The sequence below is a fragment of the Triturus cristatus genome, chromosome 4_2, assembly GCF_964204655.1.
Source record: "Triturus cristatus chromosome 4_2, aTriCri1.1, whole genome shotgun sequence".
NCBI classification, from domain to species: domain Eukaryota; kingdom Metazoa; phylum Chordata; class Amphibia; order Caudata; family Salamandridae; genus Triturus; species Triturus cristatus.
Window position 1 is genome coordinate 730,985,663 of NC_140586.1, and position 14,541 is coordinate 731,000,203.

Below are 14,541 nucleotides of genomic sequence, written 5' to 3' on the forward strand. Positions count from 1 at the left end.
CTCTGCTGACTACTTCTCCCTTCTAAGAAATCGGAAAATTTGAGTTGTAAGTGCCATCTGATAAATAGCGTACAAATAAAGTGCTAGAACACAGTCGTAAGCGAGAGAAGGCGATTTAGATAAATCCGCTTGGGCGCAGAACACATAAGCGAAAAAACATTGACAGGAAACTAAAAAAAAAAATATAGGTTAACACCCCTTCTCCGTCCACATTGTTTACGTCTGACGTGAGCAGCGTCTCTCATGCTTTCCGCGTTGGTGTGCTCATCGGCTCCGCCTCCGCTGCGATCAGCGTCTCCTCCGCCTGCGCCATACGCGCGGCAGTGACAGGTCACGTGGCTGAAACAGTCTGACAGGTGGAGGCTGGGTGGTAGGGCTGGTCCTCAGGTGTTGCTATCTGCCTTGACTGGATTTTCTCCCTGCTTCTTGTTGGCTCCCGCACTCGGAGGTGTAGTGTCAAGGGTCTCGCGCAGGAGAAGGTATAGTACGCACATCTGCTGCCTCCGGTCCTCCTACTGTATGTTCCGGGGTGGGGGGAGTTCTGTCCAACTACTCTGCCCCCGCAGGGCTACGCACAGACAGAATAGCGCTACAACTGACTGCCCCCACTAACCAGCTCATCTCCCACGTCACTGCCCGCAGACTTGTGTTCCCCCACCTCAGTGCATTCTCGCTTCCGTACTACTTAACATGGACCTTGTGAATCGGGTGTCTCTCCCCTCATTCTCTTTATTTACCATTTACGGGATGTACATCTTTCTGCGAAGCTAGTCCAACTGCGCGGGGGTCAAGGGTAAGTGTTATTTACACACACACGGTAAACAACATAACGAAAGAATCACAATAATTGGCTTTCGGATACATTTTCAGACTGTCAGACAGGAAGCTTTTGTACTATATTCCAACCTCTATTCCTTTGCACACCCCGTTCTTCTAAACACATTGGGCAACCCTAGTTTCTCTAGATGCTGCAGTTCACACCATGAACGTCTTACACATCCCGCCTTCCTTTGAGTTGATTAAGCTTTTGAGAAGTTTAGACTTAACTTGTGTAATCGATTCTTCATTAGGTAAAGTGGATAGATTCTCCAGTTCTCCAATCTGGTTTCCAAACTTGTGTTTCCTCCACCGCGCCATGCCGTTTTAAACGGTGAGAAATGTAACTTTGTAAATTTGTAACCCTCTAAGATAAACATGTTTGAATTTATGTGTAGGGTCGTGGGCTGAAAGAGCAGGTGTTTCCATTGAAGACCATTCCTGAGCAGAGATGCTGGGCCGAAAACCAATCAAGAAGAGCCCACAGGGAGCCAAGGGCAAGGGTGCTGCAGCTGCCAAGCAGGTACAGACCATGTGGAAGAGGATCACGAATGCAAACCTGACACATCAAGGGCACGGGGTCGCGGATGCCAGCTAATGAAGGGGGCAGAAATATAAAGCCGGGAATTGTGGATGTTGTAGCTGCAGACGAAGTGGCAGTGGGCCTCAAATGCATTGCACAGCAACTGTCAGCTAGCAGTTTACACCAAGCCAGTTCTGACTCAGTGCAGAGGGCTATAAATGCAGACTTCGCATTTACTAATGGAGAAGGTACCACTGATGTAACTTGGTGCACACCAATAGACTCGTGGCATTAGGTGCAAAACTGTCACAGACTAGAGAACTAAAAATGCGGAGTATGGTACATAAAGTTAAGTAGGCGGGTGACAGCTAATTCCAGACCGTATCAACCAAGGGGCAGTGGGGCATGGATGTCAAGGAAATACCGAAGCAAAGGGGACGCAGCCATCAAGTATAGGTAGTCCAAGTAGCAGGGGAGTGAAGACAGATGTCATGCAAGTGCACACTAGGGGGTATGACCCACTGATGCAAAGAAGGTTCTGATGAAATGCCCTAGTTAGAAGGCAGTACATGGAAAGCCGGTTCAGGCCAGTAATGACGGCTGGTAATCTTTAAAAGTGGGGTGGATGGGGCATAATGGTTGCCCCAAATTCCACCGAGTGAGCCTGACTTATTCTCGGAGGGTTCCCTGTGAAAATTTTGAAAAAAATGGGGCAAACAGTACATTTTAAACATCTACGCGGCGCCAGGAGAGACACAGTGTGTTTGGCCACAGCTACCCTTGACGAAAGTGTGACTATAGAGAGCTGTCTTCGCTCCCCTGCCAGTGCAAGTCTAGATTTTAAATGAACTCTGTTCCTCTCGGAGAGCAAGGGGCTCTACCACATTTAAACTGAGCAGTGTCTCAGTAGGGTGACTGTTCCTTTACTCCTTGATCTTACAGCGGTAGGGTCAGTACCTAAGGGGTCATATTGTTGAGAGTCCTGATGAAAGCTGGGGTAGTACATTTTGCCGGCTGAAACATGTCGACGGTATTGTAGAGTGGAGGGGTTGGTGTCTCATTATAAGCTCCCCAACCCAGCATCCACTAATCCATTTTTAATCTGGACAGGGTACCCAGTTTTAAAATTGTAATTGGGACTCCCTGATACCAGTTTTATACCTCTATATCTGCACATTTTTTAACGTGTGATTCCGTTCTTCTCAATTTATGTTGTATTGTCTTCCCCCTCTCTATTGCTCCACCTCCAGCCTTGGTCTGCGCGGAGGTGTTAGCAGTCCTATGCTGAAGCATGACACAGCTTGCTGTGTGTGAGGGCAGTTTTAATCACTCTTGTGTATTTCCCCCACACTAACTTTCTACTATCAAGATTTTTTGTCCCTCTTCTAGATTATGATTTAAAAAAAAAAAGTACATTTTAAAGCACAATTTTCAAATAAATTTGGCATAAAGCCATAGGCTCTGAAACAGCAGTGATTAAATTCCTGTGATTGTATACCAAGCCAGTAAAGCCTGACGCTCCTCAGGAGTAGAACCCATTTTTTTCAAAATGAGTGTCCCTGTATGTTAAAATGATCTTTATTGTGCCAGGTCTAGGATTTTGGCACGGATGACCCCATAGGTCATGGCTGCCCGATATCCCAAAAATGACATAGAATATGCTAGTGCTAGCATTTTGACATTGATGCTGTCCATTTTCCATTGGTTACCCTTGTGTCTAAAGTTACTTCTAGTATGTCAACTCCTGCAGTTTGCCATGGTCGCCCTCTCCCATATGTCATGGTTGTCCTGCATAATGCCAAACTTTCCTTTCCTCTAGTATGCCAGTACCAGCATTTTCCATAAGCCAAGAATTATCTTTAGTATACCAGTGTCTGTATTTTGCCACAGGTGCCCGTTATACCCATAATTACCTCCAGTATGTCAGCACAGGCCTTTCCCCATGGGTATCGAATATGCCAAATATGACCTCTATTACAATAGTGCTAGTATTTTGCAGACTCCCATTCTCACCTAGTCACAGTCCCTCCCTCCCTCACTCATCCTCCCTTCCTGGCGCCCTCTCTTACTCCCACTGATGCTTACTTTCACTCTTTCGTTCTCACTCAGTTGCACTCTTCTTCTCACTCATTTTCTTACTGCATTTGTCACTAACTTTCACATACACACTCTTACGCACACATGCACACTCTCTCACGCACACATGCACACTCTCTCATCCACACAACATAAAATATTTTTTGTACTTAACTTCCTTTCTAAGCAAATCAGCTCCAAGTGCTCTACTGATATTATGGACAGGGACATAGCACTATACATCCTCAAGCAGCACTGACCCAAGAAACTGGAACTTTAAGTCTGCACACTCACAGATTCCAGATTTCAGCCTCTTTCTTTTTTTACCCCACCCTGCATTGAGTTGGGAAATTGTGGAGCTACAGTCTGATTGGCGAGTTGGAAAAATGTTGGGTGACAGGCTAATTGACGTGTAGCCCTGGGCAGTGTAGGGCTTATGTCTAAATCACCCTTGGGTATATTTAGTAGTGACTCTCTAGCACGTCATAATTTGAGAGGCAGAGAGGTCTGGCGGATCTTGGAGGCCAGTGATGGAACTTTGCCACCCATGGGAAAACTTCAATGCTCTTGTGCCAGCCTTCTCATAGATGTCACTGCCTCATGCTACACCCGGAACAGAGGATCGGCACTTTTTAAAGTTATAGCAATAGTGAGTAATATGATGTTACTCACTTTTGGTGTATTAAAACAGGTCAAGAAACAAGGAGAGTGTAGCTGGTAAAGAGAGGTCCAGGCACTTAGTTCTGCAGTGCCTGGGCTACATGCTAATCAACATCACCCTTTCCAGGCTTGTTATAGAGTTGGGAAAGGGTGGGGTGAAAAAGCAAGAGGCTGAAAGCTGGTACCTGTAACGGCACAGGCCCCAGACTTCTGTTTTACCCTTTTTTTTTTTTTGCAGAGTTTTATATAGCGCGAACTTGACCCGAATCCATAGCAGCAGTTACGTTACATGAGGACACACATTCATTTTTTGTTAGGCACGAGGAGATTAAGTGATTTGTCCAGAATCACAGGATGTTCAGCGTCATTACTGAGACTCGAACCCAGTTCCCCAGGTTCGAGGTCGAGCGCCCTAGCCGTTAGGCCAACTCCTCTCCCCTTGAGTGCTGTGGAAAGGAGAAATGTGCCTGCCCGAGGGTCAATGGAGCATCAGTAGCTGAAAAAGGACATGCACAGACAGTGTGGTAATTGAAAACAAATGATTTGAAATGTGTGGGTGAGAGCGTGTGTACATGTTGGAGAGCTTATTAGTGTGAAGTATGTGTGTATGAGTGAAATTAGGAGTGGGTGACATAGTACGAGTAGGCATGAATGAATCAGTGAAAATGAATGCATGTCTGAGAGTAAAAGTGAGTGAGAATGAACGTGTGAGGTTGAGAGGCAGTGAGTGATTGTAACTACGGGAGTAGGAGTCACAGAGAGTGTAACTTTTAGAATGAGTGTGTGAGAATGAATCACAATGAGTGAAGATGAGTGAAAGTGTGCTGAAGTGAAAATGAATGAGAGAAGATAGAGTGCAAGTGAGTGAGTGTGAATGAATATGTGTGAATGAATGAAAGTGAGGGCAAATGATTGAGAGTAAATGAACAAATGAAAAGGGTGAGTGAACTGTCCTCCCACATTGTTGAAGAACCCCTCCATTGACCCTTAAGCGCTCGCCGACTACATACCAAACTTTCTGTTACCATTTCCAGCCCAAAGTCTTGAAAAAATCATCAGCTCATGCCTCACCGAATACCTCAACGACCACCAACTCCTTGATACCACTCAGTCTGGTTTCACACCCAATCACAGCACGGAAACTGCCCTCATCACTGCTACTGATGACATCTGCATGTCTCTGGACAGAGGAGATACAGTGGACCTGACCTCATCCACCTGGGCCTCTCTTAATCATTTTATACTGTCACCCACCCTACCCTCATCCAGTGCCTACATAAAAAAAAAAAAATGTTTTTATTGACATTTTATATCGTTCTACACATCTTACATTTATATATTTGCATCGTTTGTTTCATACATTTGATACATTTCTTCACAAGCTGTTTAAGTGTGCGATAATGCCGTTAGGGCAGTATGTGCCTAGTGCGAAGCCTGAACTTGTGGGCGCGTCTATTTGCGTTATTGTATGCTCTATTGCATTTTGAGATGTACGTCCTTCCTATAAGCTCCGGTCTAATAACGACCGGTGTGGTTTCTTAACTGTTAACTTTGGGTCTATCTGCGGTTGCCTGTGGGGGGCTTTGGGTTGCGTTCAGGTGGGAGCATTTTACTTGCGGTTCGTTATGCCGTCGGTGATATGCGTTTAGGTATGTGTGGGGGGCTGTGACAGTTTCTACGGGCCTATCTGGATTCCTGGTGTTTGTATAGACTGTTATGGGGTGTTACGAGTGTGTGGCTGGTTGGGGCCTTTGATGTGTGTTTCGGGTCGTTTGAAACGTTGGGGTCTGGGGTGCAGTGGGTGCTTTGTCGCATGCTGTCTGAATTGGTGTAGTAGAGCCCATTCCATGGTTATGTGGTGCTTGCGTGTCCCTCTCACTTCTTCTTTTCTAATCGCTTCCTATTCTGCTGCTTCTCATTTATTTACTGCTCCCATCCAGGCTTCCATAGGGGGTCCTGTAGGGGCACGCCACTGCATGGCTATTCCTCTCTTAGGCAGTGTAACGCCCTGAACGTCTCAGGATCGTTTAACAGACACGATAATGAGAACGCAACCACTTGTGAAGGTTTAGTTATTTTAATGAAGGCAAAAATAATACAAGGAATAAACAAAGGTTATAGTCACTGTAATCCTCCAGGCTAAGTACGTTACCAGCCCACAGCACGGATGGTCCTAACCGTCCTCTGCATATACGCCGATCCCGGCGTATGCCAACAGAGGGCAGAAATGAAATGGCCGACAATGCCAATCGGTAGGCTGTGAGGGGCACGAAGAGTGTTGGGGAGAATCGAGGAGTCCGGGAAACACCCAGCCGGGGTCTCTACCTGAAGGGAGCAGCCGCTCAACCTCTTCCTCAGACTGCACCGGGACGCGGAGTCACCTCCTGGTGATGCGTCACCGATACCCCAATCACAAGCAAAGAAGACTGAACCAAGAGCAGCTGCTCAATCGATCCTGTGGACTTCCGAGTCTGTAACGCGGCAAACACCTCCTGGTGTGCGTTACAGCTGGCAGTCCCTGTATCTCTGGTCGGGCTGGGAGTTACGACTCCAACCAGCAAAAGCGCCACTGCGCTTTGACTCAGCCGAGTCAAAAAGCGAAGCTCAATGGTTATCCGGTAGAGCTTCCGGGTCCTTCACAGGTGACGATGGGGCAAGACACGGCCCAGGGAGTAACGACTCGACCTACCTCCGTTCTTGCCTTACTGGAGCACCACTCCGGAACACTGCTCTTCACTAAGCAGGTACGTCGGTGTGAACACAATATCCGACAGCGTTGTACCTCCCGGTTCCTCCCTTTATAGGGCGTGTTTTCCTTGAGTTATGTAACAGCTCTCCTGTTTACATAAGGGCGTGTTTTCCTTGAGTTATGTAACAGCTCTCCTGTTTACATAAGGGCGTGTTTTCCTTGAGTTATGTAACAGCTCTCCTGTTTACATAAGGGCGTGTTTTCCTTGAGTTGTGTAACAGCTCTCCTGTTTACATAACCTCTCAACCGCTAAGCATCCTGGGAGATGTAGTCCGTTTTCGCTGGTTACCGTTTTCCTCCCCTCGCATGACAGGAATTCTTGACAGGCAGCAGCATTGCCAGGGACACGAAGCGTGTCTGCACTTTGTGTGATTTTCGCCGCCGGAATGTTCCCAATGCGCTAGCTTCCCATGTGATAATGTCTGGTAGACCTGTGGTTTCCCGTAATGCCTCGTGCTTGGAGCTCCAGTATGGTTGTATTGTAGAACTACTCCAGAACATATGCTAGAAATCTGCATCAGGGGCCTGGCAGTGGGGACATAGGAACTGCTTGTCCGGGAAATATCGTTGGAGCCGTGCTGCTGTTAAATATGCCCTTTGTAGGATGTAGAATTGTATGTTTTTAAAGCAAGCATTTCGGGGTACTATCTTGGGGTACTCTATTTCGTGTTCCCACTCTTTGCCGTGTAATGGCCGTCCTAGTTCCTCTTCCCATGTCTGTCTCAGTGAGTCTATCGGTTTGACTGTGAGTTCTCGTATGGCTTTGTAGAGCCAAGTGACTAAGTGTCTGCCCGCACCCCTGTGGAGGATTGTGTGTAGTACTGGATGTGTTGTGAGTTCCCCTTCGGTGAGGTCCCAAAGTGGGCGGCAAATGGTGATGATTTGTCTATGTAGCAGAAAGTACCCTGGGGGAAGGTCATATTCCTCCATTAATTGGTTAAATGGGCTTAGTTGTCCATCCTCAAATAGGGATTCCACCTCAAGTAATGAGTGATCTGTCCATACCTGCAACATACGGGCTGTATAATATCTCTTGTTTCTAGGCAGTCCTATCAGAGGTAGCAGTGGGGAGTAGAGAGGCTTTCCTGCGGACATGCGGTGTATCCTCAGCATACATGTGCGGGCTATTGACACTTGTAGTGGGTATGTCTGCATGGGTCTGGTGCCGGGCAGTAGCAATTGGCAGAGTGCTGGTAATGGTATAGGCCCTGTCTTGGTATTGGTTTCTCCTAGGTAGCGCTCTGCCGTCTAGTGAAAGAGCCACTGTAGTCGTGCGGCTAAGAAATATGCCTCGAAGGATGGACCCCCAGTCCTCAACAGTCGATTGGCAATTGTAATTTGGTCAGTGGGACCCTATGTCGGCCTGTGTCCCAAATAGGGGAACTAAGTAGTGAGTCTGGTTCCCGGAAAAAGGGACGGGGGGATGACCGGGAGGTTAGTAAAGTGGTATAGTAATCTGGGAACTATTATCATTTTCACCAAGGCCACTCGTCCAATTGGGGGCAGGGGAAGAGTCTTCCAAAAAACCCACCGATGCCCTTATCCCTGCCAGTGCTTTACGATGGTTTCCCTCGTATATATGGCGGTGGTGGAGTGGTATAACCGGACTCCTATGTGCGAGGGGCACTCTCACTCCAGGCGACACTCTGACCTCCTATATTGAAGTTCTGGGGGCCAAGACCCGGACTTAGCAGATCAATCGTGGATTTATCCCAGTTTACTCTGAGTAGCGATGCCTCTGTGAATTCTGCAAGTGTTGTCCATGTTGGGGTCAAGTCTGCTGTGATGCCACATACGTACAATAATAGGTCGTCTGCATACAGCGAAACGCTATGAGTGGTGCCTGCTATTGGGATACCCCAGTTCTCTCCCTCCTGGTGCAGTCGAATCGCTAGTGGCTCCACTGCCAGGGCAAACAATAGAGGGGAGAGGAGACACCCCCGCCTTGTGTCCCTCTCAACCTGGAATGGGGCTGATATATATCGTCCCATGCACACTCTTGAAGTGAGATTTATGTATAACAGTCGCATGTACATTAGTAGGGTGGGGCCTAATCCCGTCCATTGAAGAACTGTGAAAAGGTACGGCCATGTGAGAGCATCATAGGCATTAAGAAAAAGATAACAAAAAGGCGGGGGGGGGGAGTATAGAGGTATATAGATAGAATCTACCTCCTGTGCAACTTTTCATAAACAATATGATTCTACTCTATATAAATGAAAATTGTTTATCAAGGGTACAATGACCCCTATAGTTTTCTATAACCGAATAGGTATCTGAAATTATAAGAAAACATAGTGTAAACAGCCCTTTGATTGTTTATTTGAACACATCACCATACTGTAGAATCACATTGTTAGACTAAATTTCGTGATATATTTTTCTCTGTTTTGGCAGCATAGGTCTCTATTCTGAAAACCAGTGAACTACTGCCCGTTTATTGTGGAACATAATGGCAGGTTTCATTTCAGATACCTATTCGGTTATAGAAAACTATAAGGGTCATTGTACTCTTTATAAACCTTTTCCAGACTTGCACATTTTTACAGTTTGGTTTCTGAAAAATAGGCATACAATCCATATAAACAAGTATCATATTTTGAGTGCAGTAGGGATCACACTAGGTCCTGATGAGTAAAACAGTGGGGACTGCTTACGAAACATGTTGACCCAGTAGGGGGTATCGCATTAAGGTACACCCCCTACACATCCCCTTTCTTAATGTTCTCAGCCAGGGAAATGAATAAAATAGTTTTTCCATTAGCCAGGGAATTTTACATTTTTTGTAACTTTCACTAACCCTACCACTCTCACTCCCACACTACACAAAGCCTATTTTTTCACAACAGTGCCCCCACGTATTCGCAGGTTGTAGCACGCCCTGCCCCGTAGAGGGACGGGAAGACCCCTATGATGAAGCATGACACTATGGGATTCATAGTATGTGAGGGGTATTTTAAAAACACTTAGTGCTTTTCCGTGACATTTCATGGATCACTAATACACCTTACTTAGTATCACTTAAAAAAACAGAAAAATATTAAACAATTTTCATTTATATAGGGTAGAATCATATTGTTTATGAAAAATATCATAGGCATTCTCCAGGTCCAGGATCAAGCAGGCGGCCCTTGGATAAGTGATGCTCGCTTTGTCCTGAACGTGGAACAGCCTACTTATGTTCTGAGATGGGTTTCTACCTGGGACAAACCCGCATTGATCCGGGTGGATCAGTGGTGGGAGAATTTGTGCTCATCGGTCTGCTAGTTTCTTCCCCTGGATTTTAAAGTCCGCTGTCAATAATGTTATGGGTCTGTATGAGGCTAGGAGTTTTGGGTCTCGGTTCTGTTTCGGAAATGACACTAGAATGGCCTCCCTGAGTGGTCCCGGGAGTTCGCCCTTCTCTAATGCATCGTCGTACATTGCGTACCAAGGCTTGGGTTGCTTAGGTTATGTCTGTTGACGTAATCATTGTGTCTAGGAAGGTCTTATCTGATGTTGAGATTTGTAGTATGTTCAGGGGATCTAGGAAGTGTTCCATTGCTCTCTGGTTGTTCTGTGTTGGATTTCTATATACCCCGTATAATAGTTGTGGAAGAGTTGTAATATTTCTGCCTGTGAACGGATCGAGTTTCCTGCTGGGTCTACTATTTCTGTAATTTGTTTTACCTCTGTATCTTGCTGGGCCAGCCAGGCTAGGAGCGCCCCGGATCTGTCCCCCTCCCTGTGTGCCCTTAACTACGGAGATCCAGTAGGGTTGCTGCCTATGCCGTTTTGGCCTCCACCACCTGGGTCGTGTTTGCTGTGTTCGCATCCGCTTCTTTGATTATGTTGCCAATGTGGTTTCTGCTTTTTCTAGCGCATGTTCCAGTGTTCGCCTGACTCCCACTATTTGTCGTATGCACTCCCCCCTGGCAACCACCTTAAACGCGTCCCATTCCAGCAGCCTGGTTGCTGTTGTACCTGTATTTGTTGTAAAGTATTCCTGTATACTGTTTCCCTGCTCATGCCAGAACACCTGATCAGTCGGGCACTTTTGTGGCAGTTTCCAGGTGGGTTCCGGGGGATGGTGTGGGGGTCTCCACCTAAGGGTTAGGATGTGTGCGTCATGGTTCAAAAGGACCCAGCCCAGGTAGTCAGAGTGTTGAATCTTGGGGACTATTGTTGCGGTGCAGAGAAACAAGTCTAGTCTTACCCGTAAATTGCAGGAGACAGAGTGAAACAAGTAGATCTTGGTGTTTGGGTGTCGGACTCTCCAAGCGTCCATTAGCGTCCAGTGTGAAACCCATGACTGGTATGTGGCATGTAGGAATTGCTCGAATTGTTTTGATAACTCTGACTTCAACCAATATGGCAGCAACAGTGTCATTCAGTTCTCATTTTGCCTTCGTAAACGTAACTATGTGTTTTATACGGATACATACTGTGAACGCTGTTTGTACTAGACAATATCTTTTCTCATGTGTTATTCTCCTGCTCGATATTGGTGTTATTTGATTGGTTTATTACCTTTTGCCCTGTTATTTGTGTCTTTTCCCCCTTTTCTCCAGCTCCTCATCTCTATCATAACCATGCAGCATTTCTGGGCACGTTACCATCATTCTGATTCTTGATGTTCTGATTGTCTTTCGATCTATCCTTACGGGTCTTTTTGAATATTTTCCTCTCTTTTATTTTGTTTCTTTTTTTATTCCATTTTAATTGACTGTCAGGTATATTCGCCACACCTTAGGTTATGTTGCACGTGTGGCTGTTTTTTGAGTTTCAACTCACGTTGGCTACATACCTCAGTACACACTTCCGGCGTGTTGTGTTGTTCCCATCTACGCGGTCTAGTAGTTTTCACGCTCTCAGACGATTTAAGCACTTCCGGATTCGCGCTGGCGTGACACACACACACACGCTTACCGGTGCCGCCAGGATGTGCGTTTTCACGTTTATGAAGTAAGTACTATTGAGACAGCTTGGAGGTACCCCCCCCTTTATATTTTCTGTAGTTGGGTTTTATTCTGCGCTACATATAGAGACCCATTGTTGATATCTCCCCTTAAGTCTTGCCTTGTTTTGTTTCTTTACTTGCTAGATTCAGGAGACACACACTCGTGCTCTGCAGCTAATACGGATACTGGTACTGTTTGATCGCATTTACAATTGCAAAACAGCTTCGGTTACTTGGATGGCTACATTACCACATGACTTAGTGGATTATTCTTTGACATTTTTCTGGCGGCACGCTCTTTACTCATTGTTTTTGAGGACTTGGGTAAGTCCTCTTATCGTTATGTTAACTAAACTAGGGTGCTCCCTTTTTAGGTTTTCTGTTTCACTTATGCATATTATATTTTTCCCTGTAGCCTACTATATTATTGACTGACATTATGTGCTGACTGCTGTTTTGGATTTTTTATCGTCTTTCTGGTAAGGGTATTTCAACCTCATGCCTCTTGTATTCTAGTACTGCCATACTCTTGGCACTTTAACTCCTGACATTGTTTTTTTCAATTCTTGTCGCTTGGGCTCCCAATGGTTGTCTCTTGTTTTCTTTCGCAGAATACTCGACTTCCATGTGATTTTGTTTTTCGCTCCAATTTTTTCTATTGAACTGTGCATGTTAGGCTCCTAGCCGGGTTGTATTGTTCGCCGGCTTTAGGCTGTTCACCTGGTCAACGCTATTGGCTTAAGGTAACTTTATTTTTTTGCTCATATTTTTGATTTCTAGTGGATATTTTTTTCTTTTCTTTTTTAGGTCTCGGCTGCGAAGGCTGCGCTTGCGCAGTCTCGCTCCGAGATTTAATGACTTTGAGTGACTTTGAGAAGAGGGGCTTGCACCCGCCCCTCTTCTCTCCTGTTCTCCATTGGCTGGCCTCTTAAATGCTGGCCAGCCACTGGAGAAGAGGTCCAGTCACTCCGTTGAAGCCCCGTCCTTTTCGGATCGGGGGGCGTGTTTTTTCGTTGCTTTTCGCAGGGCGTGTTTTTCTCTCCTCCAGCCAATGGCAAGAGGAGAGAAAAAGAAACACGCCCCCGAATCCGAAACCGAGGCTGCGTTTCTCCGAGGCAGTTCTTCTCTGCCTCGGAGAAAGGCGGTGGTGTCCCGGCGCAGTGCTGTGTGTTGGCCTGCTGTTAAATTCAGGTAGTACCTCAGGCTAGCTTGTAGGGTTCCTGGCTAGCTTGTAGGGTTGCTAGCCTCTGGTAATAGACGTCTCTGCACGTCATTAGCCCCTGTACTTCCTCGTTCTCCTCTGATATTTCAACACGCCTTCCCTCGACCCGGAAATTTAGGCAGACACAGAATTTATGGTTTATTTCTAAAATGTCTAAAATCGGTACAAAATGAAGAAATGTGCTGAGAGTGAAGTCAGAAGTGTCTGTGCCGCAGCTTGAAACAGTGCCGGCCCGTGGGTGTTCTCTGTAACCCCAGCTCACCCCCAGGGGGCGCTCCATCACAGCGCAGCGCACGCCTCCCTGGCTCATGCCCTGCGCTCTGCTCTGGCGTCCAGTGCCCTTGGCAGCCTCGCCGCTGCAAAGACCCTCCCTCCCCTAGAATTGGAAAACGTCTAAATATTTACATATCCTGCCCTGGAACTCTAATGTATTCTGCATAAACTTGCTGGAAAAACACAGCGAGCGCCGAGTAATCCCCGGCCCGGAGCGCACGTGGGGCGCGCAGGGACCCTAAGTGCGCCTCGAAGAACAATGGGCGCTTTTCATATCTCGCCCAAGGGTTTCCCTCGTTCTGGCCCGGCTGATAAGGCTGTGCTGTGCGCGTAGGGGGCTTGGGTGGGCTTGTGTGTACAAGAATGAAAGGCCCGTCTGCCCCCTGTCGTGCGTGGCGCTTTGGCACCACAGGAACCAGGGCTGCAGCTCTGTTTTGGGTTAAATATACTTTTATACACAGCTGTTAGGCGCAGGAAGCCTCAAGGCGCTTGAGGCGGCGTGCACCCTCATTTTCCTTCTGCACCCTACCCAGAAAGGCGCCGCCACTGGGAATGGGTGGGGTGGATGCAGTGGACACCTGATCTGGACACACAGGGACCCCTCTATCTAATGCACCCGCGCGTAGGGACAGCACCCACCCAGGAGTCACCCGCTGGCTGCGTCGCCCACCGCACGGGGGGCGTCGTGGGCCAGCCATTCGGCCTTGGTGACGTCAGTGGTATGACGGAGGCCGGCTAGGGCGAAAAAACACTCACTGCACCTCGACGCTTGGCTGTACCGCACTTGACTCACGTATAGGTAGGGTGACTAGATCTTGAGAACAAAAAACCGGGACATTTCGGAAACATAGAAGAAGGGCTCCAATTTTTCATCCACGGAATGGCGCAGAATGACAGCTCTCATCAACATAGGATAACAAACGATGCATTAAGAAAATAAATAAAATGTAATTTCTACAACCAACATCACACCTATTAATCAAATTGCTGACTTATAACAGCAGCTAACTAGCTCAGCCTGAGAAAACCCCCAAATGTGCCTCTTACTGTTTTCAGTCGACCCCCTCTAAAAACCGGGACAAGAGCTAAACTTGCCGAAATCTGCCGGGACTGCAGGTGGAACACCGGGACTGTCCGGGCGAATCCGGGAGGTCTGGTCACCCTACGTATAGGTGACCTCAAAATGTCTATAAAACAGCATGACGTTTCCAGGGTGGAACAAGGAAGGACGGGTGCTCTTATTATTATTATTAGAACTGTATTATTCATTGTAATCATAATGG

The 14,541-nt window shown here is 46.9% G+C and overlaps 1 protein-coding gene across 1 annotated transcript in view; it reads left to right on the top strand.

Annotated features, from left to right (window-relative positions):
* Positions 1 to 302: 302 nt before the first annotated feature.
* Positions 303 to 14,541, top strand: part of CC2D1B (coiled-coil and C2 domain containing 1B) — a 654,195-nt gene continuing 639,956 nt past the window's right edge. Inside the window, exons 1-2 of the mRNA XM_085602619.1 lie at positions 303 to 479; positions 1,215 to 1,339. Of these exons, the coding sequence (XP_085458745.1) occupies positions 1,268 to 1,339 (72 nt within the window). The 5' untranslated portion in view covers positions 303 to 479; positions 1,215 to 1,267. The remainder of the gene's footprint in view (positions 480 to 1,214; positions 1,340 to 14,541) is intronic.